The 25,997-nt window shown below is 43.6% G+C and overlaps 2 protein-coding genes across 2 annotated transcripts; both read left to right on the top strand.

Annotated features, from left to right (window-relative positions):
* Positions 1–3,432: 3,432 nt before the first annotated feature.
* LOC129815607 (matrix remodeling-associated protein 8-like) lies at positions 3,433–21,463 on the top strand. The gene is made up of 12 exons (XM_055869570.1): positions 3,433–3,714; positions 6,996–7,022; positions 7,199–7,501; positions 7,666–7,767; positions 7,879–8,009; positions 8,618–8,797; positions 8,923–9,064; positions 18,332–18,490; positions 18,612–18,639; positions 18,726–18,811; positions 18,966–19,037; positions 19,919–21,463. Exons 1-12 carry the CDS (start codon positions 3,672–3,674, stop codon positions 19,942–19,944), a joined length of 1,299 nt encoding a protein of 432 aa, XP_055725545.1. The 5' UTR covers positions 3,433–3,671; the 3' UTR covers positions 19,945–21,463.
* A 3,277-nt stretch (positions 21,464–24,740) lies between these two features.
* On the top strand, positions 24,741–25,967 carry uts2b (urotensin 2, beta). The gene is made up of 4 exons (XM_055870192.1): positions 24,741–25,105; positions 25,193–25,282; positions 25,578–25,621; positions 25,780–25,967. The coding sequence occupies exons 1-4, from the start codon at positions 25,000–25,002 to the stop codon at positions 25,885–25,887; spliced, it is 348 nt and encodes a 115-aa protein (XP_055726167.1). The 5' UTR covers positions 24,741–24,999; the 3' UTR covers positions 25,888–25,967.
* The last annotated feature ends 30 nt before the right edge of the window (positions 25,968–25,997 follow it).

Genomic DNA, 25,997 nt, shown 5'->3' with positions numbered 1-25,997 from the left:
ATGTGTCGGAGGAAACACCGTGCACCTGGCCCCCTTGGCTAGCGCGCACTGCGCCCAGCCCGCCACAGGAGTCGCTGGAGCGCGATGAGACAAGGAAATCCCTACCGGCCAAACCCTCCCTAACCCGGACGACGCTAGCCCAATTGTGCGTCGCCCCACGGACCTCCCGGTCGCGGCCGGCTGCGACAGAGCCTGGGGGCGAACCCAGAGACTCTGGTGGCGCAGTTAGCACTGCGACGCAGTGCCCTAGACCACTGCGCCACCCAGGAGGCTTGATTAGATCTTTGATCGGCATAAACATTCAAGCCTGTTGTTACCTGAGCCTAATGAGCCATACATTAAAGACATTTTATGAGCCCAAGCCCAAAAAAGCTTGAATGATTGTGCCATTATCCAAATAGGCCTATGATAGGCTATTTAGGTTACCGCACTTACACACACAGAAAATAATAAAAGCCCATAGATGTATGCTCTCTTGGGGAAAGAAATGAAACAAGCTCCAGTCATCTTTTTGAGTGTGGACTGTATTACTGTACTGTATATGGACTGGAATTACGCACCTCGTTCAAACCATGAAGCTGGGAGAGAACATGCAATGCTGGTGCAGGACAAGTTTATAATTATAGGCTGGTGAATTTGATTTAAATTTGGAAATATAATACATTTTTATATTAGTAGGCTGACGCATTACTTTTGATAATATTTCCCCTAATGGTATTCCTCTTTCTCTATATGTTGTTGCTTCCTTCCTTCCTCTCAACAGTTAAATCCGTTTTGTTGTCCTTATCTTTATCATTGTAATGACATGCTTGAATAATATAGGACTAGAATAAGATGCAGACGACTTTTAGCTTCTCTTCATGCATATTGAATGGTTATGGGTCTAAATGCACAACTGCTATAGCCTATCGCAATCATACAGTGTTCTCTTTCTTCTGGCAAACTCATCGCATGTTGTTTATGCTGCTGCATTTAACATTCAGCAAACAAGAGCAAGCTTGCATCCCTCTTCGAATAGTCTATTAGTATAAGACAATGCAACAACAACAAAAATGTCCAACAAGCTATTCTAGTCTATAATTTCCTGGGACTCCACAAGAGCTAAAACAAAGAAAAGAAAAAGAGAGAGGCCAGCTGAGAGCACACTGTAAAAAGAAAAGGTTCCTGGAGTATCCTTTAGGGGTTCTTCAAATTGAAACATTGGGGGAACCCCTATAAGTTCTTCAAAGAACCCCTTTTAATGGATCCTCGAATAACCTTTTTGAAGAACCTGTTGGGGTTAATTGAACTACCCCCCCCCCACCCCCCCCCATTATTATTATTAATAATACGCATAACAATAACAGCATTAACACAATATTTGAGTTGTCAGTGCTTATTATGATTATAGTGGCAAAGCAGAATTAAAACATGTAAATATGAGGTAAACTCCCAGCAGAGCCTCAAGTCCAATGGGTTTATCCTCTGGTGTGTTGATGTTAACGTGTTGATGTTCTCCGTATCCACAGCCAGAATGATTTTGCAGTGCATGGTGATCTAACACGTTTCCTGTTATATTCATCAGAGCTGTAGGGAGGGTGAAGTCTGTAAATCCAAAACATTTTAATTATAAAAATGTAACAAAAGATGCACACGACAGTATTCATACCTTGGTTTTTGTGGTAAATGTGAATGGAAAAAAAATGTTTTGATAATGGTTTTCAAACACATACCTTGTCCATAATGTAGAGGCCTATAGGATTTTCATTGAAGAGGCAAGGGAGGAGGATGGTAAATGTGATCTCCATAACTGTCACGTTCTGACCATAGTTCTTGTGTGTTTTACTTGTTTTAGTGTTGGTCAGGACGTGAGCTGGGTGGGCATTCTATGTTGTGTGTCTAGTTTGTCTGTTTCTATGTTTGGCCTAATATGGTTCTCAATCAGAGGCAGGTGTTTTGTGTTGTCTCTGATTGGGAATCATATTTAGGTGGCTTGTTTTGTGTTGGGATTTTGTGGGTGATTGTTTCCTGTCTTTGTGTTTTCTCTGCACCAGATAGGGCTGTATCGGTTTGCCACATGTTATTTTGTTTTGTAAGTGTTCACGTTTATTCGTCTTTATTAAATATGTTGAGCACAAACTACGCTGCGTCTTGGTCCGATCCCTGCTACACCTCCTCTTCAGACGAAGAGGAGGAAGGCTGCCGTTACAATAACATACCAATACCAATTGACATACCTTTGTACGCCTCCTCCTCTGTATACCTACAGACACAAAAGTGAGCAGTTCAGTCATCTACACCCAATACAGCTAGACTTCAACATATTCGTATAGTATACATATTCATACATATTACCTCTTTGTTGATTGATATCCACTGAATTGTGTCCACTTTCTGTTTTAGAAAGATTTGCGCAAATATAAGAAGATAGCTGGTATCATCATAAAACCTTACGTTAAATTGAGGATATATTTACAGTTTTTCAGTTAAGTGCCTGCACCTGTCCTTTCAAATTCAAATCAAAATGTTTCAGTTGGGCAATTAGGTTCTTGCATGAACCCCCACTAACTAAGGAGGTTCCTCGCTGAAACACACCTCCTATGGGGTTCTTGGAATAACCTTTTAGGGGCTTTTAACCTTTTAACCTTTTTTGAAGAACTTTGAGGATCTTAGAAGAATCCTTGTTGAACCCCTGATTTCTAGAGTACAAGTGTGTATTGTGCAAGACAACAGTCATAATATGAAAAGAAAAATCATAGCACAAGTGCATGAAAGCCAAACACACTACAGCCAATAGGCCTATCTCAGACATCATTTTGTGTATCCACTCCTGTTCAGTTTGAGTTCAGTGAAGTAATTGGTATAAACTACTTAAGTAAAAATACTTCAAAGTCCTACTTAAGTAGTTTTTGGGGGTATCTGTACTTTACTTTACTATTTATATTTAAGAATGTACTTTTTACTCCATACATTTTCCCTGACAGCCAAAGGTACACTTTACATTTTGAATGCTTCGCAGGACAGGAAAATTGTCTAATTCACACAATTATCAAGAGGACATCCCTGGTCATCCCTACTGCCTCTGATCTGGCAGACTCAACAAACACAAATGCTTTGTTTGTAAATTATGTCTGAATGTTGGAGCGTGCCCCTGCTTTGCTTAATATACGCAATTTGAAAGGATCATACTTTTACTTTAGTAGTATTTTACTGGGTGACTTTCACTTTTACCATTTTCTATTAAGATACTGTATCTTTACTTTTACTCAAGTATGAGAATTGGGTACTTTTTCCATCACTGCTAATATGGTGAGAGTTGAGTAGATAGGATGAGAGGAATAAAGAGGATTAACATGAGGGTGCAGCCTGGAGGTGGAGGAGGCCCGGTGGAGTTGGGTTTCAGCGCAGGGAGGTGGCCCTGGCCTGCAACGGGAGAAGTCAGAGTTTGTTCAGCAGACAAACCAAGGAGGGTTAGTTCGGGTCTGTTCGTTTCACTAACTGAGGTTGTTTGGTTCAGTCGCTGAATGCAGTGAAAAGTTTACACAGCTCATCAGACAGTCGCTGGTTTCGTGGGCCGAGGAACAACTGAGCTGACGGATGAGCGGACATTGTTGTTGTTTTTCTCAGGTGTGACTGGCAATAGGTGTAGGCAACAAAAGTGCCTGCTCCTTTGTAAACAACAGAGATTTGAGATGAAGATACCGGACGTGATTCAAGTCCTCCTTTTGGTCCAAAGTAAGTAGCCAACACAACTTGAAATACTACACAGTTATTTTATTAGCTTTTCGACTACTATAATTTTGTCAAGCCTATACACATTGTGTTCATTTTGGGTCATGATGCATTTGATCTCGCCCAGTTTAACCTAACACACAACACAGTGAGTCTGAGCAGTTATGCACTGTTTTAGCACTAGATTTGTGAATGCGTGTGTGAGCGTGAGTGCGTATACGTGCACGCATGGGTATGGGTCCTGTTGCCAACCAGCAAGGAAAGCTCAACATTTCAAAGGCTGAAGTAGATGGCCCATTTTCTCATGCCCACAAAATGTCAGATCAGAGGTAGTCCTACCCTGTTGTTGTTTGGACAGAACTTCTCATCTAAAGAAAAAACAGCTGCTAGAACTCTGCTTCCAGACAGAACTATGAACTAACTGTCTGTCTGTCGGTCTGTGCTTATTTTTTTCTCTCCTATGATTCTCTTAACAGAGGACTGTAAAGCAGTTGAGTATTATGCGATGTGTGTTTGGATACTGGTTGATGACCAGTACAGTCTTCACTTACTGATTCACTAGAATGGAAGGCACAGCTGTTCAGACTAGAGCATGCAACTGTATGTGTGTGTGTGTGTGTGTGTGTGTGTGTGTGTGTGTGTGTGTGTGTGTGTGTGTGTGTGTGTGTGTGTGTGTGTGTGTGTGTGTGTGTGTGTGTGTGTGTGTGTGTGTGTGTGTGTGTGTGTGTGTGTGTGTGTGTGTGTGTGTGTCTTAGCCCTTGAAACAGGTCTGGTGATGCTGCAGGTGGCTATGGGTGGGGATGTGATCTCTTGCATGCCTCTATGCAGGTATATGTTGGAGTACATTATGTGTTTGACTATGTATCTAATATACAATGTGTGTGTTTCTGTCATTGGGTGTCTCTGTGGTCTGGAGTTACAAAGAGTAAATGACAGTGTGTATTATAGGGTCTGTTTTTCCGGTGTGGTAAAGTTGTGGTGTTAGTTGCATGCTCTAGTCTGGTGGGGCTGATTCCTCTACGCCTCTCTTACTAAACACCCACACAGCTACGTAGGCTTACCCTCCACCACTCTCTCCCACCCCCACCCCCACTCATACTCAACCCCATCACCTCACCTCTCTTCCATCAGAGCAAAAAGCTGCCACCTTACGTCCTCCTCTTATCACCCCTCACTCTCTCTTTTACTTTCTCTCTCCTTTAACCTGCTTTCCCCAACTCTTTCCTACCCTCTCTCTCTGCCCATTTATCTATTTCTCCCTCTCTCCCTCTCTCTCTCAATTCAATTAAATTAAATTCAAGGGGCTTTATTGGCATGGGAAACATATGTTAATATCGCCAAAGCAAGTGAAGTAGATAATATATAAAAGTGAAATAAACAATACAAATCAACAGTGAACATTACACTCACAGAAGTTCCAAAAGAATAAAGACATTTCAAATGTCATATTATGTCTATATACAGAGTTGTAGCAATATACAAGTGGTTAAAGTACAAAAGGGAAAATAAATAAGCATAAATATGGATTGTATTTACAATGGTGTTTGTTCTTCACTGGTTGACCTTTTTTTGTGGCAACAGGTCACAAGTCTTGCTGCTGTGATGGCACACTGTGGTATTTCACCCAGTAGATATGGGAATTTATCAAAATTGGGTTTGTTTTCGAATTCTTTGTGGATCTGTGTAATCTGAGGGAAATATGTGTCTCTAATATGGTCATACATTGGGCAGGAGGTTAGGAAGTGCAGCTCAGTTTTTGTGGGCAGTGTGCACATAGCCTGTCTTCTTTTGAGAGCCAGGTCTGCATAGCAAGGCTATGCTCACTGAGTCTGTACATAGTCAAAGCTTTCCTTAAGTTTGGGTCAGTCACAGTGGTCAGGTATTCTGCCACTGTGTACTCTCTGTTAAGGGCTAAATAGCATTCTAGTTTGCTCTGTTTTTTGTTTAATTCTTTCCATAGTGTCAAGTAATTATCTTTTTGTTTTCTCATGATTTGGTTGAGTCTAATTGTGTTGCTGTCCCGGGGCTCTGTGGGGTCTGTTTCTGTTTGTGAACAGAGCCCCAGGACCAGCTTGATTAGGGGACTCTTCTCCAGGTTCTCTGTAGGTGATGGCTTTGTTATGGAAGGTTTTAGGTGGTTGTAGGCTCTTTTCTGGATTTTGATAATTAGCGGCTATCGGCCTAATTCTGCTCTGCATTCATTATTTGGTGTTCTACGTTGTACAGGGAGGATATTCTTGCAGAATTCTGCATGCAGAGTCTCAATTTGGTGTTTGTCCCATTTTGTGAATTCTTGGTTGGTGAGCGGACCCCAGACCTCACAACCATAAAGGGCAATGGGTTCTATAACTGATTCAAGTATTTTTTCCCAGATCCTAATCTCTCTTCTTTCTTTCTTTCTTTCTTTCTTTCTTTCTCTCTTCTTTCTTTCTTTCTTTCTTTCTTTCTTTCTTTCTTTCTTTCTTTCTTTCTTTCTTTCTTTCTTTCTTTCTTTCTGTCTGTCTGTCTGTCTGTCTGTCTGTCTGTCTGTCTGTCTGTCTGTCTTTCTTTCTTTCTTTATGGTACAGCTGTGTATAGTTTTTACCTATACTTCTTCTCTCTGAGTGTGATTGGTGGGCCAAGATGTGTGTTTGTGGAGCTCTGGACAGAATGAGCCAATCAGAGGCAAAGTCCTCTCAGGTCAGATGGAGAGCTTGGACAGAAACCAGAAAGGGATGTTATAAGTCAGTTGGAGCAGCATCCTCGCTCATAGCTTTGTCCTTATAGGCACATATCTGGCATCACTTTAATACTCCCCAAATCCCAACCATAAACCCATTCGGGATGGAATTGCAAAACTGACCTTGAATCAGCGTGTAGCGGCCTCTTGCTCATCGTCCATTTTCCACCAGAATGTGTTCCTCAACTGAACACTTCATCCTTTTCAAAGGGTTCCAAAATAGGTTCCCATGAACACTTGATCTAGGGTTTTCCCCCAGTGTGTCGAATGGTTGAAGTTATCCAGTGGCATTGAAACAGCATGTTGAGTGACCTTTGGCTTTGGACTGGCTATGACACCTTGGGATTTGATGGGGTCTCTTTAGCTGGAATGCTACTGCTGTAATGTTACTGTAGCTTCTGTGGGTTTTTCCTGAGTCTCCTGTGGTGTGTGTATCTGAGTGTGTTTTTACATGCACGTGTGTGTTTAACCAGAGTCCCATGTTGTGTGTGTGTGTGTGTTTGTGTGTGTGACTAGCGTCTGTGTTTGTAATTACAGTACGATGATTCTCATGTTTCTGTTACAGTCCCTGCGGCCTTTTTCATCACTGCTGGTGAGTAGCCTCTCACTGTTTTACCGGACTAGTGTGTGTGTTTGTATATATTTAGTATGTGTGCAACTTTAATGTGTTAGGTCTGAGTGTGTGTGTATTAGATCTGACCGTGTTTGTGAGTGTGTTTATGTCATGCAAATACTGTAAGTGCATGCTTCTTTCTTTCTTTCGTTTAGTGTTGGCTCAGTCTGACAGCAGCAGTGTGGTTGTTGCGGGCTACAACGTGAGCGCCCCCACTGGCTCTAGGGTGGTACTGCAGTGTGTGAGCGGGCGCATGGTGTGGACCAGGGACAGTCTGAAGGACAGACAGAGGGTGGTCCACTGGGACCTGTACCGCCCAGGGCCAGACTATGCCATGGAGAGGGTGGCAGACATGTTCTCTGCTGGAGACCAGCGCATCTATAATGGACACAACCAGGGGAGGGTCAGCCTCAGCCTATCAGCTTTCAACGACGGAAACTTCTCTCTCGTCATCAGAGGTGAGCGCTGTCTGTCTCTGTCTATTTGTCTGTTTCTTTTAATGTGACTTGAGGTCATCTCTTTCTCCTTATCTTTCTCTCTCTCTCTCCCTCTCTCTTTCTCTCTCTCCCTCTCTTTCTCTCTCTCTCCCTCTCTCTTTCTCTCTCTCTCCCACTCTCTCTAGACATTGCGATAAGTGACCGAGGCCTGTACTCCTGTAACCTGCACCATCACTACTGTCACCTGTATGAGACGATCAGAATACAGGTCAACGTCACCAAGTCACGTAAGTTCTGCCTTATCCCAAGTAGGGGAAAATAGTCATGATATGGTCATATTGTGGTCCTAACCTCTCTCAACGTGTGGTTGTATTGTGATCTATCTGTGTGGGTTTCAGGTCGTAAGGAGCAGCGGTTCTGGGACGGTCAGAAAGCTGTGTTTGTGGTGTTGGTAGGCAGCACGGTGGTGTTGCCGTGTGTGAATCGCCGCTCTGTGTGGACAGAAGATGGCGGTGAGGAGGAACAGCAGGTGTGTGTGTGTGTGTGTGTGTGTGTGTGTGTGTGTGTGTGTGTGTGTGTGTGTGTGTGTGTGTGTGTGTGTGTGTGTGTGTGTGTGTGTGTGTGTGTGTGTGTGTGTGTGTGTGTGTGTGTGTGTGTGTGTGTGTGTGTGTGTGTGTGTGTGTGTGTGTGTGTGTGTGTGTGTGTGTGTGTGTTTGTGTGTGTGTGTGTGTGTGTGTGTGTGTGTGTGTGTTATGAATGCTTTTAAACAGCACTAGAATGAGATGAGGAAGAATTGGACAGTGATGTCATTTAGGAGGAATGTATCTGGGCAGGAAGACAAATTAAACTCCAAGTGAATGGAACTCAATGGAAGGATTGGAACAGCTGGCTTCCTTAATGACATGATCTCAAATACTTCTCAGTCTCAGTCTTATCATGTATATTTCCTGGGCACTTTGATCAGCTAATATCTATCTTAACCCTCTATCCCATCTTAGGTAGTGCATGCTTTCCCAGCATTTATTTCATTAATCATGTAAAGTCAGTCCAGTGATTACTTCAAGGGTAGTTGGAAAGAAGGATGTATGGTCTCTTTTACTATAATGTATTGTCCAATCCTTCTTTATCTGGTCTTAGGTGGTGCATTGGGACCGGCAGCCTCCGGGTGTTCGTCACGACCGTGCAGACCGTCTGATAGACCTGTATGCCTCTGGGGAGCAGCGCAGCTACGGACCCCTGTTCCTCCAGAGGAAGATGAACATCAGCGCTGAGTCCTTCTCACAGGGAGACTTCTCTCTGGCTATCTCTGCCCTGCAGGTCCTCTATAACACCATCCCGTGTCTGTCTATCTGTCTGTGCTCAACATGTAACAACTGTGTAACATCATAGCAACTACAGTGTTACAGTGGTAAAACAGGGATATCTGGCTGTCTGCCCCACAGCCAGGAGATCAGGGTCTGTACACCTGTCACCTACATCATCACTACTGTGGTCTTCATGAGAGAAGACAGTTTCAGCTCACCGTAGGACCACCTGAGCCTCGGGCTACTGTTGCCCCCAGAGCACTGCCCAACCAAGACAAGGGTGAGATACTGCATGTACACACACAGACACACAGACATACATAATACATAATATACAGTACACACAGATACACACTATACTGCACTCCAGTTAACCACTGTAGAAATCGTACACGTGTTTATGTACAACTTAGAGAGAAATCCCAGCTGCTCTTTCATTTGCTCTCCTCCCCCCTATCCCCTTTTCCCTATCGTCCTCAAACATCATTGGCTTTTCCTTTTTTCCAAACAGCACATTTTAAGAGGGGGGAGGGGAGGAGGAAGAGGGGGACGCATAGAAGGAGAGTGGGAGTATGGGAGGAGCAGGGAGAGAGAAAAGAGAAGGAGAGAGGGGGAGTATAGGAGGAGCAGGGAGAGAGAAAATAGAAGGAGAGAGGGGGAGTATAGGAGGAGCAGGGAGAGAGAAAAGAGAAGGAGAGGGGGAGTATAGGAGGAGCAGGGAGAGATAAAAGAGAAGGAGAGAGGGGGAGTATAGGAGGAGCAGGGAGAGAGAAAAGAGAAGGAGAGAGGGGGAGTATAGGAGGAGCAGGGAGAGATAAAAGAGAAGGAGAGAGGGGGAGTATAGGAGGAGCAGGGAGAGAGAAAAGAGAAGGAGAGAGGGGGAGTATAGGAGGAGCAGGGAGAGAGAAAAGAGAAGGAGAGAGGGGGAGTATAGGAGGAGCAGGGAGAGAGAAAAGAGAAGGAGAGAGGGGGAGTATAGGAGGAGCAGGGAGAGAGAAAAGAGAAGGAGAGGGGGGGGTATAGGAGGAGCAGGGAGAGAGAAAAGAGAAGGAGAGAGGGGGAGTATAGGAGGAGCAGGGAGAGAGAAAAGAGAAGGAGAGAGGGGGAGTATAGGAGGAGTAGGGAGAGAGAAAAGGGAAGGAGAGAGGGGGAGTATAGGAGGAGCAGGGAGAGAGAAAAGGGAAGGAGAGAGGGGGAGTATAGGAGGAGCAGGGAGAGAGAAAAGATAAGGAGAGAGGGGGAGTATAGGAGGAGCAGGGAGAGAGAAAAGAGAAGGAGAGAGGGGGAGTATAGGAGGAGCAGGGAGAGAGAAAAGATAAGGAGAGAGGGGGAGTATAGGAGGAGCAGGGAGAGAGAAAAGAGACGGAGAGAGGGGGAGTATAGGAGGAGCAGGGAGAGAGAAAAGAGAAGGAGAGAGGGGGAGTATACGAGGAGCAGGGAGAGAGAAAAGAGAAGGAGAGAGGGGGAGTATAGGAGGAGCAGGGAGAGAGAAAAGAGAAGGAGAGAGGGGGAGTATAGGAGGAGCAGGGAGAGAGAAAAGAGAAGGAGAGAGGGGGAGTAACCAGTCGTAGTTAGGGGATTAGATTTGTTTTATGAGCAGCTCTTCCTGCCTTGTCAGCTAGTGCGGCGCCAGACCTCTAAACCACCCTCCTCCCTCTTCCTCACCCCCATACCCCTCCTTACGACACCTCCCCCTCTTCACCCATCTCTCCCAACCCAACCCAGCCTTCCAAATCCTCCTTACCCCAACCCACCCTGGCCAGTCTCCCTAACCTGTCCCCTCCTTACCTCTCCTCCCATCCAAGACAGCCTTCCAAATCTCCCACGCCTTACCTAGCAAACCCACCCACGCCAGTCTCCAAAACTTGCTAAACCCACTCCACCACCTCTCAGCATTCAGCCACCCCCTCCCCACTCTCAAGAGGGAAAATGTGGAGGGTAGATGGAGTGTGTGTGACAGGGAGGGGGGTGTAGTCTGAGGTTAGTTTTGAGGATCTGGTTTTGTCTTCAGACAGTCCCTGTCCCATTCCGCTCACTCTGCCACCAGACTCTCTCTCCCTGCCAGTTAGCTATGCTCTCTCCCTTTCTCGTCCTTTCTCTTCCTTTCTCTCTAATTCCCATTATTACCTCCTTTTGTTTCTCCTTTTTTTCTTTGCTCCGTCCATGATCAGCAGATAACTATGTGTTTACGTCTGGAAATCAGCCAACCCACCACTGCAAATGTAGAGAGGGTGTGTGTGTGTGTGTGTGTGTGTGTGTGTGTGTGTGTGTGTGTGTGTGTGTGTGTGTGTGTGTGTGTGTGTGTGTGTGTGTGTGTGTGTGTGTGTGTGTGTGTGTGTGTGTGTGTGTGTGTGTGTGTGTGTGTGTGTGTTCGGGGAGGGGGTGCTATTCTGAAGCCACTAATGGGAGAATGTGGGAAAGTCATTGAGTGTGGTTGAGAAATATCTGTGTTCTTTGGAGCCACGACTGTGTGTGTACAGTATTTGTGTTTGGGTGTGTGTGTGTGTTTTCTCTCAATTCAAAGTTCCTCCAATCTCAGTGGAATAACATGTTTAAAACGGAACTCTCAGCAATTCCCAAAACCCCCTACTACACCCCACCTCCCATCCATGACAAAACTGACACACACACACACACACACACACACACACACACACACACACACACACACACACACACACACACACACACACACACACACACACACACACACACACACACACACACACACACACACACACACACACACACACACACACTAGTAGATTCTGTGCCTGTAGTACCCTCTGATTCTGCCCAGGGTGTCTGGCTTGCTGTTGACTTTGGCCAGACCGGACATTCTAAAGGAGTTAGAGCATTTTTCTCTCTCCCTCTATCTCTCTCTTTATCGCTGTCTCATTCCTGATTTTCTCCTCTACCTATCCTGAGCTCCCACAGGCACTTATTTGAACTTGACTTTGCCTACGTCTAGAGTTTGTTTACCTCCATCTCATCAAAATGTATTCACTTTTCTCTCTCCCTCATGCTCTCTTCCTCCCCCCTGCCTTCCTCTTTCTTTTTCATTCTCCTGCTTTCTCTCTCTTTTTCATTGTTTATTGACAGAATCAGGTAGATCTCCTCAAAAGGGCATTGGATAGCATGAACAAAGGCAAATCATCTGGATGGGACATTATTCCTCCTGAGGTCTATTACATTTAAAAAAAATCAGAGACAGCAGAGGTTCAAACTGTAGAACCCAGTTCCTACATTTGAATATAAAAATGGATTTGATCAATCTAAACTATGCTACATTTTATCTCTGGGACACTCAGGATGACAAATCAGAGCAAGATTACTGAATGTAAGTACATTATTTACCTTCAGAGGTGAATGTATCAACCAGTTGCTGTGATAAGTGTTTTGTTGTTGTGCACTCTCCTCAAACAATAGTATGGTATTGTTTCACTGTAATAGCTACTGTAAATTGGACAATGCAGTTAGATTAACAAGAATTTAAGCTTTCTGCCCATATAAGACATGTCCCCCCCCTTCAAAAAATGACAAAACAAATAAAACTTGGTCATAAATAAATAAGAACAGGAACTTCACTTGATGAGAGAGAGAAACAAAAAAAAATAGGCAACAACAAATTCAATCTCTTTTAGACAACTTCCTGGACAAAACATTCCGCTGTAGTAGTGAAGGTGTAAACTTGGCAGTAGAAAATCTAAACAGTATATTTGACCTCTCGGCTTCCCTATAAAATTTCAAACAAATAACCGAAGAAAGTTAACAGCAATGACAAATGGTTCAATGAAGAATGCAAAAACCTAAGAAAGAAATTGAGAAACCTGTCCAACCAAAAACATAGAGACCCAGAAAACCTGAGTCTACGCCTTCACTATGGTGAATCACTAAAACAATACAGAAATGCACTACGGAAAAAGAAGGAACAGCACGTCAGAAATCAGCTCAATGTAATTGAAGAATCCATAGAATTCCCCTTCTGGGAAATTAGGAAAACACTAAACAAACAACATGAAGAGTTATCTATCCAAAATGGAGATGTCTGGGTAAACCACTTCTCCAATCTTTTTGGCCCTATAACAAAGAACAAACAGCAAAAACATAAACATGATAAAATACAAATCTTAGAATCAACTATTAAAGACTACCAGAACCCACTGGATTCTCCAATTACCTTGAATGAGTTACAGGACAAAATACAAATCCTCCAACCCAAAAAGGACTGTAGTGTTGATGGCATCCTCAATGAAATGATAAAATATACAGACAACAAATTCTAATTGGCTATAATTAAACTCTTTAACATCATCCTTAGCTCTGGCATCTTCCCCAATATTTGGAACCAAGGACTGATCACCCCAATCTACAAAGGTGGAGACAAAATTGACCCCAATAACTACCGTGGGATATGCGTCAACAGCAACCTTGGGGAAATCCTCTGCATTATCATTAACAGCACACACGTACATTTCCCCAGTGAAAACAATGTACTGAACAAATGTTAAATTGGCTTTTTACCAAATTACCATACGACAGACCACATATTCACCCTGCACACCCTAATTGACAAACAAACAAACCAAATCAAAGGCAAAGTCTTCTCATGCTTTATTGATTTCAAAAAAGCCTTTGACTCAATTTTGCATGAGGGTCTGCTATACAAATTGATGGATAGTGGTGTTGGGATAAAAACATACAACATTATAAAATCCATGTACACAAAATTGGTTTTAAAAAAAACACATTTCTTTCCCCAGGGCCATGGGGTGAGACAGGGATGCAGCTTAAGCCACACCCTCTTCAACATATACAGTATATCAATATATCAATATATCAATTTGCGAGTGTACTAGAACAGTCCGCAGCACCCGGCCTCGCCCTAGTAGAATCTGATATCAAATGTCTACTGTTTTCTGATGATCTGGTGCTTCTGTCACCAACCAAGGAGGGCCTACAGCAGCACCTAGAAAAGAGCTGTTAAAATTCTTCAACCACCTAAAAGGAAGCGATTGAACTTGTAGAAGAGTCCCCTAAGCAAGCTGGTCCTGTGGCTCTGTTCACAAACACAAACAGACCCCACAGAGCCCCAGAACAACAGCACAATTAGACCCAACCAAATCATGAGAAAACAAAAAGATAATTACTAGACACATTGGAAAGAATTAACAAAAAAAACAGAGCAAACTAGAATGCTATTTGGCGCTAAACAGAGAGTACCAAGTGGCAGAATACCTGACCACAGTGACTGACCCAAGCTTAAGGAAAGCTTTGACTATGCACAGACTCAGTGAGCATAGCCTTGCTATTGAGAAAGGCCGCCGTAGGCAGTCGTGGTTCTCAAGAGAAGACAGGCTATGTGCACACTGCCCACAAAATGAGGTGGAAACTGAGCTGCACTTCCTACCCTCCTGCCAAATGTATAACAATATTAGAGACACATATTTCCGTCAAATTACACAGATCCACAAAGAATTCGAAAACAAACCCGATTTTGATTAACTCCCATATCTACTGGGTGAAATACCACAGTGTGCCATCACAGCAGCAATATTTGTGACCTGTTGCCACAAGAAAAGGGCAACCAGTGAAGAACAAACACCAATGTAAATGCAACCCATATTTATGTTTATTTATTTTCCCTTTTGTACTTTAACTATTTGGACATTGCTACAACTCTCTGTATATAGACATAATATGACATTTGAAATGTCTTTATATTTTTGGAACTTCTGTGAGCGCAATGTTTACTGTATTTTTGTTTTGTTTATTTCACTTTTGTTTTATCTATTCCACTTGCTTTGGCAATGTTAACATATGTTTCCCATGCCAATAAAGCCCTTGAATTGAATTGAATTTAGAGAGAGAGATTCTACAAGTATGGGTAGCTAAAGCCTAATATGGCGTGTGGGTGTGTCGAAAGGAGTGCACACTTACAAAAATGAAGGGTTCCTCGGTTTATCTCGATAGGAGAACTGTTTCGGTGCTAGGTAGAACCCTTTGCAGAGGGTTCTACCTAGAAACCTTTATGTAGGGTTCTTCATAGAACCCTCTATAAATGGTTCTACCAAGAACTCTTTTATCACCTAAAGGTTCTTCCTAGAACTCTCTATGAACAGTTCTACCAAGAACCCTTTTATCTTTTAAGGGTTATTCTTAGAACCCTCTATGAATGGTTCCACCAGCCTTATTAGCCTTTTAAATTAAAGTCTTTATGACTACATACTGTATATCAAAAGGACTTTCTTTGAGGGCCTAGTTATACCCTAACAATGGTGTTAGGAAACTTCTGGTTTACAGGCCACATCAGGCCTGCAAATCACATTATGCACACTTGCAAAGTGATGTGTACTTCCTATTGGAATCCAGCCAGAGTGAGGATATTCAACAATTAGAACTTTTAATCACTCGCAGCCTGAATTCAGAATGGGAAGATGGATAAATAAGACTACCTAAACCAGGGGCATCAAACCTAGTGGCTGCTGTTGGTTTTGTGTTTTCCTTTCAATTGAGACCTAGACAACCAGGTGAGGGGAGTTCCTTAGTAATTTGTGACCTTAATTCACCAATCACAAGGGAGGAGCGAAAACCTGCTGACACTTGGCCCTCCGTGGAATGAGTTTGACACATGTGATCCAAACCATCTAAACTGGAAGTGAATATCAAGGGTGACAGTCACAGTAAGCACACACATATACAACGCATACTGGCAACAGTACACCCATCATCAGTACTTTTAATAAAAAATAAAAAATTGGCAGTTTTATAACTGAACATTTACAATTATTCGTGTAAAAATAAAATAAAATATGACTCTAAACTTTCACGGTATGGTAATTGCTTGGTGAAAAAACAAAAACAATGCTCAATCAAAACCGTATAACATATAGCAGAATGCTTTTGACACACCCACTCCTTTCCTTTCGACACACCCACTCCTTTCCTTGACACAGCCAGTTCTTTCCTTGACACACCCAGTCCTTTCCTTTCGACACACCCACTCCTTTCCTTTCGACACACCTACTCCTTTCCTTTCGACACACCTACTCCTTTCCTTTCGACACACCTACTCCTTTCCTTTCGACACACCTACTCCTTTCCTTTCGACCCACCTACTCCTTTCCTTTTGACCCACCTACTCCTTTCCTTTCGACACACCCACTCCTTTCCTTTCGACACACCCACTCCTTTCCTTTCGACCCACCTACTCCTTTCCTTTCGACACACCTACTCCTTTCCTTTCGACACAGCCAGTCCTTTCCTTGACACAGCCAGTCCTTTCCTTTCGACACAGCCAGTCCTTTCCTTTCGACACAGCCAGTCCTTTCCTTTCGACCCACCTACTCCTTTCCTTTCGACCCACCTACTCCTTTCCTTTCGACACACCCAGTCCTTTCCTTTCGACACAGCCAGTCCTTTCCTTGACACAGCCAGTCCTTTCCTTTCGACACAGCCAGTTCTTTCCTTTCGACACAGCCAGTCCTTTCCTTGACACAGCCAGTCCTTTCCTTTCGACACAGCCAGTCCTTTCCTTTCGACACAGCCAGTCCTTTCCTTTCGACACAGCCAGTCCTTTCCTTGACACAGCCAGTCCTTTCCTTGACACAGCCAGTCCTTTCCTTTCGACACACCCACTCCTTTCCTTTCGACACACCCACTCCTTTCCTTTCGACACACCCAGTCCTTTCCTTTCGACACACCTACCCCTTTCCTTTCGACACACCTACCCCTTTCCTTTCGACACACCCACTCCTTTCCTTTCGACACACCCACTCCTTTCCTTTCGACACACCCACATCTTTCCTTTCGACACACCTACTCCTTTCCTTTCGACACACCCACTCCTTTCCTTTCGACACACCTACTCCTTTCCTTTCGACACACCCACTCCTTTCCTTTCGACACACCTACTCCTTTCCTTTCGACACACCCACTCCTTTCCTTTTGACACACCCAGTCCTTTCCTTGACACACCCACTCATTTCCTTTCGACACACCCAGTCCTTTCCTTTCGACACACCTACTCCTTTCCTTTCGACACACCCAGTCCTTTCCTTGACACACCTACTCCTTTCCTTTCGACACACCCAGTCCTTTCCTTGACACACCTACTCCTTTCCTTTCGACACACCTCCTCCTTTCCTTTCGACACACCCACTCCTTTCCTTGACACAGCCAGTCCTTTCCTTTCGACACACCTACTCCTTTCCTTTCGACACACCCAGTCCTTTCCTTTCGATACACCCAGCCCTTTCCTTTCGACACACCCAGTCCTTTGAACTCCTTTCCACTCATTTCCTTTCGACACACCCTCTCGAACATACTCCAGTCACCATATTAGGCTGCAGCTACCCCCTTCTCCCCCCTCCCATTTGGCCCACTTCTCAGTGTTGTTCAGGCAGAGAGTGGAAGGGTCTGTCTGAGACCACACACACACACACACACACACACACACACACACACACACACACACACACACACACACACACACACACACACACACACACACACACACACACACACACACACACACACACACACACACACACACACACACACACACACAGAGGAGGATCCCAGGAGATGGACCAAGGCCAAACAAACAGATGGTTCTGAATCAGATCCCTTTGTTTACGGTCGTCTCTGTGTTAAGTCTACTATGACTAACATGCTTGAAGAGTTACAGTACAGAAACCACTGAATCCCCCACTCTTTCCCTCTGTCCATCCTTCCATTACTCTCTCTCCTTCCCTCCATCCCTCTCTCTGTCTTTACTGCCAGGAAAAGTAAATCACAGTATGACTTCAGGTCTGGAACTCGTTTTGGCTCAGACACGCTGGGCAGCTGCTCCCCGGCTGCCTCTTGCCTTGCACATTTTTTACGAGCATAAAGGAAACCAGCAGTTGTAGTGGCTCTACTTCTCAACACTCAGTAGATCAGCACACAGCTATTGTTGATTGTCCAATTGTTGTCCACTATCATGGATAATTATTATTATTTTTTACAATGTTACAACACGGCTTGGCACTGGTAGGGATGACATCTTGGCGTTGGAGTTCCCAATTGACATGACAAAAGAGACAAAGATGCACGTATACATACACACACACATACTGTACACACACGTACACCCACTGAATAACTGTGAGATTGACTTAGCCCTAGCCAATGATTTCACAGTCTGATCTACCATCTACGTTGCCACTATAAACACCCCCCAGAACGGTCTGAAATCAAATCTGTACAAATACCCAAAAGCAAGTACAGTCGTACAGAAACTAAATACATTTTTTGGGGACATATCCCTAAGCCTGAACATAGCAAACAGGTCGGTTAATGATTTATTATGTCTATGATGTACAGGAGATGATCCAATGTATTTAGCTGCTGTTGTTGTTCACTCGCTTTACCAGAGCAGCACCAGTGAAGCTTCCAACAGTGACTAGAGTGCCCCACCTGGTGGCCAGAATATACTTTTATCATAGTCTGGGTGTATCACAGACAGGGGGAGCCATTGGTTAACAATCCTCTCTCTGTTCCTCAGAGGATAGCAAGGCTGAGGCACCACGTGTCATCAACGTCATCCTGCCCGATCAGCGACATCATTTCCTGCTGCCCCTGGGCTACATTCTGACTACGCTCCTCCTCCTGGCCTTCATTGTGCTTATCATCATCATCTTTACCCACCGACGCAAGACTAAAGGTCTGAGCTCCTGTACTAAAACCTGACTAACTTACATTGTCTCTGTGTCTGTCAGCTTTCTCTCTCTGTCAGTGTGTCTGAGTCAGCCTGTCTTCATCTTTACTGTGTTTTTGTGTTTCAGCGGAGTTTTACCCACAGACATCTTTGAGGTGAGAAACTTGGACGCACACATGCACACGCTCTGACTCACTCACTGACACATTAACTGACACACTCACTCCTCTCTCTGTGATAGATCCAACAGGGGCGACATGGCCACCAATGAGTTTGAGATGGACGTTCCTGAAGTCAAGACGTGCAACCAGGAGGAGAAGAAACTAGGTGTGTGTGTGTGTGTGTGTGTGTGTGTGTGTGTGTGTGTGTGTGTGTGTGTGTGTGTGTGTGTGTGTGTGTGTGTGTGTGTGTGTGTGTGTGTGTGTGTGTGTGTGTGTGTGTGTATATATATATATTCACTCCACTCTCTTCTGTCTCTCAGACTACAAAAACAACCTGCTGAGGGAGAAGGTTCAAATGTCCACCCTGCCCAAAGTCATCGACCTGGACAAAGGTAACACACACACACACACACACACACACACACACACACACACACACACACACACACACACACACACACACACACACACACACACACACACACACACACACACACACACACACACACACACACACACATACACTTAAACCCTCCATGTCTCTCATCCATATGAAGTACGCAGGGCCGGCTCTAGCCTTTCTTTCTTTTTCTTTTCTTTTTTCATAACACACTTTATGCAATTCTACTCATTTTTGCGGTGGGGCAGATAATTATTTTAGCAGTTTTAAAGCGAATTTCCTGCAATTCTACTCATTTTGCCATGACTTATGCCATGTTAATGATATCTGAGTGAGAGGGACTAACAAAATCAATGGGGGCCCCCTGGAGGTCAGGGCCCCTGGGCACGTGCCCTGTATGCTCGCTCGGTATTCGGCCATGATTACTACAAGTTTAGATAACTGGCGAGACTAATTTACCAATCTAAAAATTGTTAGCTGACATGGCTAATTGAGCGACTGTTAGTTACTGACAAAATAAGGGGAAAACTGATGATGCACAACACATTTTCGAACTTACACAACAGTAAGTTGAGACCCTGACTGAGTTTTTTTTAAATACACTGAGTGTACAAAACATTAAGAACACCTTCCTAAAAATATTTCTTTAACCCGTCTCCTCCCCTAAATCTATACTATTTTGATGTGAATAGAACAAGTAACATCAATAAGGGATCACAGCTTTCACCTGGATTCACCTGGTCAGTCTATGTCATATGTAAAGAGTAGGTGTTCTTAATGTTTTGTACACTCAGTACAAAATATTACATTCAGTTTACTATATATATATGTTTATTTATTTATTACAATAGTCTCTCTCTCTCTCTCTTTCAGAGATGGAGAAGGTGTATTGGAAATGAGAGGGGAGTCAGCTTGCTGCTGGCTGGTCCAGAGGCAGACGCTACAGACACAGGTTGCATTCCAAACCAACCCCTAGGCCCTCTGCTACTGGTGTTTCAGTGTACTGTAGGGATGTCCACTCTACTCCACTAGTCCCACCTCTACATTCCACCTCCAGCCTCTCACCCACAGTTAGACCCTTCACTCACATTTGATAACCACAATGTGATTGTAAAGCTTACTGTATGCTTCACAGGTGAAACAGTTTGTGCATATATTATGACGAAATGTTGTGACGTTTTTGTTCGTTTTGATGTTCGGCAGGTTCATGCACACAAAACATTTTCTTGAGGCAAGTCAAAGTTCGGTAGTCGAAGTCTATACCCTTTTGTCGGGGATTGGTCAACTGTACTACTCCTAGTAGGAGTGGGAACTATGGAAGGGATTCTTCAAAGAAGTGTTTGTTGTCATTCAACGAGAGACAACTCGTTTTCATGCACATTTTTTCACGCGAGTAAGACCTCCTCGGCCAAAACGTCAATTTATTACAGATTTCTGGATTTATCTTCGATTAATTCTGACTATTTTGAGGAAGTGTATACTGGCTATGTTGTTGCTTCAGCGTCTCGTGCTTTTTTCTTGTTTTTCAAGCGAAGGTCTTTTAAGGGAGTATGTGAGGCACAGACATTTGCTTAACCTAGCCGACTTCTGCTAGGAGCAAAGTGAACCTAGTACGTGGGCGCCTTTAAACAGTTACAAAGCAATACTATTACCTTCATATTGTTACAATTATGGAATTGGTTGCAAAAAATTGCCGTTGTGGGAAGGTATTTATTTACAAAGATGCACAGGGTTTAAATGACAGGGTTGCCAAAGCCCAGAGTTTTTCACAAATTAGGTTAGATGGTTAGGGTAACTCCAGTCCCTATGAGGCAGGTACCTGTGTTCTTTCAGCAGCACTGAACCCTCTAGAGGGGAGTAAAGGCCATGACTTCTTCAGACAGCATTACACGCTACAGATATAAGTTATCCTTAGACACAGACCTAGGATCAACCTACAATCCCAACATTAACCATTAAGAGGGAACAATACAAAACTGGCCATAGATCAGTGTCTAGGGGCATCTTCATCCTACTCTGCTTCACATTCACAACTACAGTATATACAGTAATTGATAATAAAAACCTATTGTGAGTGATCATACTGCCATCACATGACTATATTGGTGTATTGTACGGTCACCTTTTGACTGACTAGGTCGTCATTGTAAAATATAACTGGTTTTCAATGACTTACCTGGCTAAACAGAGGTTAAATAAAGTGATACAAGTGTAATTTTCTAATAAATAAGCCATTGCATTGCACATTATGAACTGTTTTTATTTGTGTACTCTGATGCTTTATGTTACTATTGTATTGTATCGTTAATGGACTGAATTCCTTATACCCGTTAAGTTTAGACACTCCTGTATCATGTCTCCTTGTCTGCATAACAAATAGCTTATTGGGACAATAAAGAGCTACTCTACCCAACTCTATTTTCTGTCTAGACTTTCCTCTGTCAACAGTCCTTCCATCTTATTGCAACAGAGGCATTTTATGTTAAAATACTCACATTATTCTTTGCTCTCCGTGTTTATTTGATGTAAATACACTTGTTCGTGAATTCTACAAACAAAGTATGCCTGAAAAAAAAAAAAAAAAAATTAAACATTAAACACACAAAAATAAAATAAAAAAAAATAAAAAAAAATTAAACATTAATTCGTATTTATGAGAGGTATTGACATGTTGAATGCACCAAGCTTTCTGTTTGAACTACTGGCGCACAGCTCGGACACCCATGCATACCCCACAAGACATGCCCACAAGAGGTAGTCAGAACAGACAATAGAAGGTGCACAGTACTAAATAGAGCCATGACTACATGGAACTCTATTCCACATCAAGTAAGTCATGCAAGCAGTAAAATGTTATTTAAAAAACAGATAAAAAAACACCTTATGGAACAGCGGGGACTATGAAGCAACATAAACATAGGCACAGACACATGCATACACACACACAATAGTATACGCACTATACACACATGTACACATGGATTTTTTTACTGTAAATATGAGGTAGTGGTTGAGTAGGGGCCTGAGGTCACACCGTCTGTGAATGTATTGTAATGTTTTTAAAATTGTATAAATTGCCTTCATTTTGCTGGACCCCAGGAAGAGTAGGTGCTGCCTTGACAGGAACTAATGGACCCCAGGAGGAGTAGGTGCTGCCTTGACAGGAACTAATGGACCCCAGGACGAGTAGGTGCTGCCTTGACAGGAACTAATGGACCCCAGGAAGAGTAGGTGCTGCCTTGACAGGAACTAATGGACCCCAGGAAGAGTAGGTGCTGTCTTGACAGGAACTAATGGACCCCAGGAAGAGTAGGTGCTGCCTTGACAGGAACAAATGGACCCCAGGAAGAGTAGGTGCTGCCTTGACAGGAACTAATGGACCCCAGGAAGAGTAGGTGCTGCCTTGGCAGGAACTAATGGGGATCCATAATAAATATGAATACAAATAAATCATCAAACCAATTTTAAGATTCATACAGATTTGATTGGTGCACGTAGCACATCTATCACAATATTAACAAGATACAGGAGAAAAATAGATGTTCTTTATTCAGAATTCCCTTCAGTGTTTAACTGAGTGTTTTGCTTTAGGAGAAACTGAGTGTAAATTTACCATGGCAGATACTTGTATGAATGACTCCCCTTTATAGCTGCTGTAGCAGTCAGTGACGCACTCTGGGTTCCATGGCCAATGAAGTGATCGTGTTTCTGTCTAACAAGGTGAGATATTCTGCCTTTAAATCCCAACCCATTTACTAGAGATGCAGCCCTGCCGGTGGTATGCGATGCATAAATGTATATACACACATGCACACAAACACACACATCAATTAGAGTTTACAGGAGACGTGGCACGGAAGTGCTCTGCGGAGTGGAGATGGTCTGAGCTGTGAATCACACACATGATTTACTGAAGCCTCTGAGGTGACAATGAGAGAGGGTGGGGGGTGAGTGGGGGGGGGGGGGATAGAAAGAGGGAAATGGAATGAGAGGTAGAGCTACAACCACCAAATGAAGCGATTCCCAAACCTTCCATAACAAAGCCATCACCTACAGAGAGATGAACCTGGAGAAGAGTTCCCTAAGCAAGCTGGTCCTGGGGCTCTGTTCACAAACACAAACACACCCCACAGAGCCCCAGGACAGCAGCACAATTAGACCCAAGCAAATCATGAGAAAACAATAATATAATTACTTGACACATTGGAAAGAATTAACAAAAAAACAGAGCAAACTAGAATGCTATTTGGCCCCAAACAGAGAGTACACAGTGGCAGAATACCTGACCACAGTGACTGACCCACATTTAAGGAAAGCTTTGACTATGCACAGACTCAGTGAGCATAGCCTTGCTATTGAGAAAGGCCGCCGTAGGCAGTCACGGCTCTCAAGAGAAGACAGGCTATGTGCACACTGCCCACAAAATGAGGTGGAAACTGAGCTGCACTTCCTAACCTCCTGCCCAATGTATGACCATATTAGAGACACATATTTCCCTCAGATTACACAGATCCACAAAGAATTCGAAAACAAACCCAATTTTGATAAACTCCCATATCTACTGGGTGAAATTCCACAGTGTGCCGTCACAGCAGCAAGATTTGTGACCTGTTGCCACAAGTAAAGGGAAACCAGTGAAGAACAAACACCATTGTAAATACAACCCATATTTATGCTTATTTATTTTCCCTTGTGTACTTTAACCATTTGTACATTGTTACAACACTGTATATATACATAATATGACATTTGTAATGTCTTTATTGTTTTGAAACTTATGTATGTGTAATGTTTACTGTTAATTTTTATTGTTTATTTCACTTTTGTATATTATCTACCTCACTTGCTTTGGCAATGTTAGCACATGTTTCCTTCAAGCCCCTTGAATTGAATTGGTAGAGGAAGAGTGAGAGGTGACAAAAGAACAGGCTAATGCACAGGCACATGACTATGGTATAGATCAGGAAGTCCTAATCCTGGTTCTGGGGACTTAGGTTGAGAGGGAGAGAGGCCTGGAACAGGCTATATGTGTGTGTTTTGGTTTAGCCATCCTTGTGGGGATCAAGGCCAGTAAAACAAGGACAATTCAGACAATTGGGGACATTTTGAGGGTTAGGTTTATGGTTACAATTAGGATTAGGGTTAGAATTAGGGTTTGGGGTTAAGGTTAGGATTAGGGTTAGGGTTAGAATTAGGGTTTGGGGTTAGGGAAAATAGGATTTTGAATGATAATTAATTTTTTGGTCCATACAATGATTGTAAAACAAACGAGTGTGTGAACGGGGAAGTAAATTCAGGGGCCATTTTGGGGCGTGAACCAGCAGTGGCAGTCACCGATGGACACTCACACCAACACATATACACTCAGTGTACACTAACACATACACTCACACCTGCGCTGTGCAGATTTATTAGGGTGGCATCAGGACAAGCTGGTTAAATGTGTCACCCCTGACGCACGCTATGCCAAAAGAGGGAAGGAGAGAGGTAGATAGTGAAAAAGAAAGATGGAAATGAGAGGGAGAGAGGTTGGTTTATTGGGCCTCCCTGTCAGCCTCACCGACAGTACGGGGCAATATTTACAACTCAGGGCCGAAATAGTGGAGATGGATTGAGAGAAGATAGGAGAGAGGGAAGGCGGGAGGTATATAAGGCAGGGTATGGATCCAGAGCAGAGCACCTGATTGAGACCTGCAGGGATCCACAGAGAAAGAAGAGAAAGAGAGAAAGAAGAAAAAGTAGCTACGTAGCATAGAAACGGCATCCTCTACAGTTGGTTCTGACACAGTGTTGCCACAGTGTTGCTTTAAACACAACAGACAAATATAGCTACAGACTCTGTGTTGCAGTACAGACGGCTGGGAAACAGCTACCGGCAGACACCTGTAGGACAGTACAGACAGTAGACAGTACTACAGACAGTTTGGAGGCAGTACAGACGGTCCAGTACAGACATGCAGTGTAAGCGTTTCCTTTCGTGTGTTCTGCTGCTTACCGCCGCTGGACCCCTCCTCACACACCCCGTCTCACACTCTAACGCGATGTCCTACACCGGAACAGGTGAGTGACACACACATGCAAGCACACACACACGTTATATCATGTTGTATATATGTCATGTTAAGTCCCGTTATGTCATGTTTATAGCGTCTGTAGAGGAGGACCAGGTGGTGAGTCCAGAGGAGCTGGTCCTTTCTGACCACACCTACAGATTCCACAGTGCACCTGGCCGTGGCAGTGAGTGACATTGAGTGTTTGTGTGTCAGTTTGTACATCAGAAAAGAGAGCGGGTCTATGGTGTCAGCCTTGTGTAAGTGTACGATGTGAGCAGCACGATGTGAGGGTGGGTCTGATGGTCTTCTCTAAATGTGTGAGTCTGTATATGAGAGAGAGACATAGAATGTAAACATATACCTAACCAGGCCTTTGTTTCCACTCTAAATGTGTGAGTGTGAGTCTGTATATGAGAGAGAGACAGAGAATGGTAAACATATACCTAACCAGGTCTTTGTTTCCACTCGTCTCTGTACAGATCTAAGATCAGCAGTGTTCAACCCAGACCAGGCCGTGAGAGAGGTGAGAGATCAGTCCATCCAAAACAAACTAGCAATCTCATTGAACACAGGCACCTTTCACATACTAAGCATTCAGCAAAGTATCAAAGCTCTCCTCAACTCTCGTTCCTTTCACTTACTCTCTCTACTACTTCATTTCTTTCTCTCGCTCTCTCTCAGGTGCTGTTGGAAACACCAGCTCTGAGCCCTCAACCTCGTTTCCTGGGCAGCAGAAGAGAGTACAGAAAGAGAACCACTACAGAGTGCTTCTGGAAGTACTGTGTCTAGGAGTGACACACACGATACATAGTTTGTATTTATTCTGTTGTGTTCAGGCACAGCTCAGGTGTACATAGTGAAATAGTGAATATGAGTAATAAACATGACTGTGTAGTGTT

The sequence above is a fragment of the Salvelinus fontinalis genome, chromosome 18 (genome assembly GCF_029448725.1).
Source record: "Salvelinus fontinalis isolate EN_2023a chromosome 18, ASM2944872v1, whole genome shotgun sequence".
Lineage (NCBI taxonomy): Eukaryota > Metazoa > Chordata > Actinopteri > Salmoniformes > Salmonidae > Salvelinus > Salvelinus fontinalis.
The sequence above is the reverse complement of the archived record's forward strand: the minus strand, read 5'-3'. Positions and strand labels throughout refer to the sequence as shown.